General features: G+C 60.0%; 1 protein-coding gene across 2 annotated transcripts; it reads right to left on the reverse strand.

The window, feature by feature from the left end:
• Positions 1-2,422: 2,422 nt before the first annotated feature.
• On the reverse strand, positions 2,423-5,500 carry ISLR (immunoglobulin superfamily containing leucine rich repeat). Of its 2 annotated transcripts, XM_081048727.1 has the most exons (3): positions 5,380-5,500; positions 5,237-5,269; positions 2,423-4,432 (listed from the first exon to the last, which is right to left on the reverse strand). In XM_081048727.1, the coding sequence occupies exon 3, from the start codon at positions 4,422-4,424 to the stop codon at positions 3,135-3,137; it is 1,290 nt and encodes a 429-aa protein (XP_080904853.1). In that variant the 5' UTR covers positions 4,425-4,432; positions 5,237-5,269; positions 5,380-5,500; the 3' UTR covers positions 2,423-3,134. The 2 variants fall into 2 exon arrangements, with proteins under 2 accessions (XP_080904853.1, XP_080904852.1); XM_081048726.1 differs by having other exon boundaries at positions 5,237-5,500.
• Positions 5,501-5,771: the final 271 nt, after the last annotated feature.

Below are 5,771 nucleotides of genomic sequence, written 5' to 3' on the forward strand. Positions count from 1 at the left end.
AAACAGTCCTCCTTAGGGGAGGGACACGTGGGAAAAACCGTCCAAACAGTCCAGGGTTTATGGGGCTTGGGTGGGGGTGCAGTATTCTGGTCACATGCTGGATGGGGCCCCCTGGGTGGGAGGGGCCAAGGAGACCCGCACAGCCACATCCCTTTGGGTGGTGGAGAGCCTGGGGACCCTATGATGCCACCCCTGAACCGTTTGGGCATTGGCTTTGGAAGTAAGACTTATTCTGGGTCCTCAAAAAGGGGCAGGACTTGGGGAGCAGGAGATATTTTAGGAAGATGGGGGAGTAGTGTGACCAAAGGTGCAGTAAAGGAGCTATCCTTACGGGGGCAGCCCGAGGATGCAGAGGGCACAGGCGCCTGGGGGTCCTTTCTCCTGCCGGGGACTGGTGGAGGTAGGGGCCGTGTGAGCAAGGGGGCGGGGTTCACTATGGGGCTGGGGGCTACAGAGGGGGAGGAAAAAGTGGCCACCCCATAGGTCTGGATCAGTGGGGCCTCGAGAAATGTCTGCGCAGTTAGTGGAGACCAAGCCCCGCACGTTTCTTTACTTCCCCCACCCCCACGACAGCCTCAAACACACATGAAGCCAGGGGTGGGACCAGGGAGCTGGAACCCACCTTCCAGGCTGCCTGTGAGGAGGGCAAACAGGGCAGACTCTGATCCCACTGCAGCCCATGGGAAAATGTCATCCTGGTGACTGACAGGGTCACAGGGATGAGAAGGCAGATCGGTCTGAGCCCTTAATGAGGAAATAGTCACAATAGAGTATGATCAGGCTGGAACACTGGATGCCCAGTGCTGTGTAAGACACAGGAGGGGGCCTAGTCTAAATTGGGGCAGTGGGCAGCGTATCCAGGAAGGCTTTCTGGAGGAGGTGGTACCTGAGCAATCTGAGACTGACTTAACCAAGGAAGGAGCAGGGGAAGGGTGTCCAGACCAAGGGAACAGCATGAGTAAAGGTGCAGAGCATGACCCATCACAGAACATTAAGAGGACAACTAATTAGCAGTTCTAAGAGAAGTGGGCCACGGGGGAGAGCCAGGCAGAGGGGCCATAGCTGGCTGGCTGGGGAACTCAGCGCTTTCCTCCAGGGCAGTGGGGCCATGGATGACTTTAAAGTAGGGGACTAGCTAGTTCGTTCAGAATACAGCTGTTCCCCAGCCACCCCGACTCAGGTCTTAGGCCCATGTCCAAGAAGCCAGGCCTGCTTAGCTGTGAATGGAGCCAGAGATGTCAGGGGCCCAAGACAGGTCAGGATTATCAAGCCTTAGTAATCAGAGTCCACTAGACCCTTAAGCATTACCATTCCTACCTCAGCCATTGTTTTCTAAGGAAGCTGAAGCCCAGAGATGGGCAGTGGCTTACCTGCCCACGGTGACACAGCACACAGGCTCAGCTCCTGCTGCTTTCCACCAGATGTGCCGTCATCCTTGACTTGTGCTGCTGGTGACGTCTGTTCTGTGGGAGCTGCACGCTGATGAGGCGGGTGGAGAGGTGCTGTATTCCGACCAGGAGAAGGGGTGGGGGGCTGGCCAGCCTCCAAGGCTCACAGCTGCTACCCCGGCTCCTTGGTCTCCCTGCTTCGCTTTGCTGGGCTCAGCACTCCCGAGGGCTCTGGGCAGAGGCAGCAGAGCCTCCCCCATGGGGTCTTTTCCTGTGTGTAACACCCTTCGATCTGGAAAGTGAAAGGGATGGAGGCAGTAGGGAGACGCATCTGACCCAGCACAGAGCCGGGGTCTACCGTCCCCAGGTCCGACCCCATCCACACAGTCCTCGTCCTAAGAGACCCTCATCCTCCAAGCCCGCTATTGGTCCATCTGCTCTGTGGGTAAAGAGCAGAAGGACTCTCCTCCTGGAATGTCATTTCCTCTTACTGAAAAGGTGAGAGGAAGTACCTCCATTTCCTCTGGCTTCTCCCTCTGTCCTGTCAGTCTCCCTGGGTATTCCTCCCTCCCTCCTTTCACCCCTGCGCCCTCTGCCCCGTCTCCTTCCTGCTCCCCTCCATCTTGCCTGGCCTGGCCCCTTTCCCTGTCTATCCCCTAACATCTCCTCCATGGACAGGATGGGGAAGGAGCCACAACCCGGAGCTTCCATTTCCCTCCCCCCCCACACACACAATGAATCCTCAGGCCCCTGCTGGCATAAAGCCCCACTCAGGGACCCCAGGGAAGCCTCTCTAATTGTTGTTAGGCTAGCGCCCTCATTTGTCCCATGGGCCAGTTTGGGGGAAGGGAACGTCTGCAGCTCAGTTCACCTGGGCCACCCTCCTATGCCACCTGCCTGCCACACAGTCTGCATGTCTCACAGGCCCTGTCCCATGGGCCAGCAGGCTGGACATCTTGGCTCTCCAACCAGTCCTACCCCCCACCGGGTGGCTCCTAGGTCAGACAACACTCCAGGCAGGCACAGGGGAGCATGGGAAAGGCCGTTTATTTCTCTGCTGCCCCCAGCCTGGCTGGCCTCTTCGGAGTGGCGGGCTATCGATGTATACTTGGAGAGAAAGGCAGGGTAGGTGTCCAGGATGGAGGGGCACAGGCTGAGGGAGGAAGGGTGAGAGGAGAGAAAGGCCATCCTGAACCCTCAGTCCTGCCTGAGATGAGGGCAGAGATTCTGGAGCCCCAAGTCATCAGAGAGAGCCAAGAGGCAGCAGGAGCTCAAGCCGGTCTCTGAGAGCCTCGGGCCACCAAGTCACTGCCGGCCACCCATCCCTCTCTCCTGTGCCCTGTGTGCTGCAGGCTACCTCCCTGCCAGGCCCCAAGCCCTAGCCTTCGCCGGCTGCTCAGTTCACTGGCTGGAATCCCATCAATGAGGCTTTGCCCGGTGGTTCGGGTGCCGCCCTGTTAGCAGCTGCCCCCGTAGGGGAGCACAGGCAACCTGGTTAGCAGCAATGGCACCGAAGACGGTGAGTTACGGGATCAGGTCTGTCCTCGTCCCTAGCTTTGAGCAAGTCTGAAGTTGGGGTGGTGAGTGTTCCAGAAGAGATGAGAAGGGGACGTAGGAAGACGTGTCTGTCCCCCATGCAGGCCTTGGAAGTTGCCCCTCAGCAGGCCCCTGCAGGGACATCACAGGATCAGGGGAGGAGTCACGGAGGCCATGGGGCTACTCCAGCCCAGCTGGGTGGGGCGGGGGCTAGAAGGAGGTGAGGAAGAGGATCAGGAGGCTCTGGCCCAGCAGGAGCAGGCGCTGGGGCTGCTGCCCTGACGCCGGGTGCCCCACGGCTGCCGCGTGCGGGCCCCTGGGCCGGCTGAGGTAGATGATGAGCACGTCGTCCTCGGGGCCCGGCGGCCGTACCTCGTTGTCCACTGTATAGCAGCCCGTGCCCTCGGCCACTTTGCCGCGAAACCTGCGTCCCAGGGAGTCCTCGCCACCCTGGCCTGGCGTGGCCAGTGCCACGTTCACTGAGCTCTCCGCACTGCCCAGCTCGTTGGTGGCCAGGCAGCTGTAGGTGCCTTCCTCCAGCTTGCCAAAGTCGGGGACGAGCAGGCTGCCATTGGCAAAGGCTTGGAAACGCGGCCAGCTGCTGGCTGCTGGGGAGCCAGGCAGGGCACGCCCATCGGCACCCACATTGGGGCTGACAATCTCCACCGTGCCGCCTGGCGTCTGGATGTGCCAGTGAAGCTGGGGGGCCGGCTGCCCCTGCACGTCACAGTGGAGTGCCAGCACGAAGCCAGGTTGCAGCTCGGCACCGTCCTGGCTGGGCTGGTAGGTGAGCTGCACCAGGGGTGCTGAGCATGGCAGTGGCAGCAGGCGGTTCAGCGGTGTGCCCTTGAGCATGTGGGGCAACGTGCAGGTGATTTTGTCCTGCTCCGGGATGGCCACGGTCGTCGTGGTCAGGGCCCACGTCTTGAACCACATGATGCCGCACGTACAGTCGAAAGGGTTGTCGTTGATCTGCAGGTGGGACAGCAAGGTGAGCGGCGTGAAGGTGCCCTCGGCCAGCGTGTGCAAGCGGTTGTGGTTGAGCTGCAGCGAGCGCAGGGCACGCAGGGTGCGGAAGGCATCGCGAGGGATGAAGGTCAGCTTGTTGCTGTCCATCTTGAGCAACTGGAGGGCGCTGAGGTTGTGCAGGTCACTCCAGGCAAAGTCAGAGATGAGGTTGTGGCTGAGGTCCAGGCTCTTGAGATGGCCCAGAGAGGCCAGGGCGCCGGCGGCCACCGTTCGGATCTCGTTGTGTGCCAGCCACAGCGACTGCAGCTGGGGTACCTCCCTGAAGGCGCCCTCCGGCAAGTGGGGCAGCCGGTTGGCCGACAGGCTCAGTGTGGTCACGTTGGCCGGGAAGCCGGGCGGCACAGCGTCCAGGTCACGGTAGGAACAGTCGACGATCTGGAAGCCACACTTCTCCCTACAGTCACAGGGCCCAGGGCAGGCCTGGCCCAGGCCCAGGAGGACGGCCCAGCACAGCAGACGTAGCTCCTGCATCCCACCTCCTGCAGAGAAGGACATGCCACCGAGGTGACCCCCAAGCACCCATGAAAGGCAGTCAGCCCTCTCCGGACCCCAGCCCAAAGCACTGCCTCATCAGAAGGCCCTGCCGCAAATAATCCAGCTAAGACCCAACATCACCTAACCCACCACCCCTATTCTCCAGGTGGGGAAACTGAAGCCCCTAGATGGGCCAGGACTTGCCAGAGGTCATGCAGCCAGGAGGTGTGAAGACAGGATGGAAGAGGACCCCAGCTCTTCTTCCAAAAGGAGCGCTCTCCTTGCCTCGGCCAGCTCCTAGCTGACTTTATGACTTGAAATCTGTTTTCCAGCCTCCCCCTCCCCCAGCACTCAGCAGAACCTCCCTCCTGCCCTCCCACATCCTGGCCACAGTACCTCCCTCTGGAGCCCCCATAGGTATGCTTTGCCCTGGCCCAGACAAGGCCCCTGTGCAGTGTACACCACCCCCATCCGCCCCACACGCCCCCTCCTGCTTCCACTGGCCATGACCACAGCAGACAGCAGACCTTTTCTACAGAACCACCTCCGTGGCCTGCTCTGTTCAAACTACCTAGAGAAACCCCATCAGAACCTCTGAGCTGGCTTGGGGGAGGCCAACAGCTCCTCCCAAATGCTGCTGGGATTTCCGGGGCTGCGGCTGTTTGAGGGGCAGATGCCCCCTGGACAGGTCCAAACAAGGGATTGTCCCAAGCACTTTGAGCCAACAGGAAAGTGCTCAGGGGGGCACTGGGCCCAGCAGACCTCCCCTCCTCCCACTGGCCCTTGGAGCCCTCTTCCTGCTGGCTTACCTTCAAACTACTCTTAGTCAAGTGGAGCCTCTCCTAAAATGGAACCAGAAAACAACAAAGGCCGGAGTTAGCACAGGACAGTCTGCAGGGCCAAACGGGGAAGAAGCGGTGGCTGGAGGACTGAGAGGCAGCCTGGTCCCCACCTTCAGTTTGCACCCTGGCCCGCCCTTTCCCTACGGGGTGCCTGGGACCAGCTGCTGAGAAGAAGCTGCAGGAAGGGAGCCCAGGCCCTCCCTTCCAGCGAGTCAGCCGCTTCTCTACAGCAACAGGACCTGTGTTTCATAAGTGACACCAGAAACTTAAGGGGGAAAAGATGCCAAAAAAACTTTTTTTTTCCCCTCTCTCTCCCTCACTTTTAGCAGCGTCAGCTTCCTTAAAGGCACAGCACCAGCTGGACAGGACCCAGGAAAAGATGGGGCAGAAGAGTTTTTATGATGGGTAGGGTGAGAAATGGGATCTCAAGGAAGATGGGAAGTTTCTAACCTCATTTCAAACAAGAACAAAAGTGGGGGCATGCTTCAGGCTGGGGCCACAT

Source organism: Rhinolophus hipposideros (assembly GCF_964194185.1).
Source record: "Rhinolophus hipposideros genome assembly, chromosome: 5".
Lineage (NCBI taxonomy): Eukaryota > Metazoa > Chordata > Mammalia > Chiroptera > Rhinolophidae > Rhinolophus > Rhinolophus hipposideros.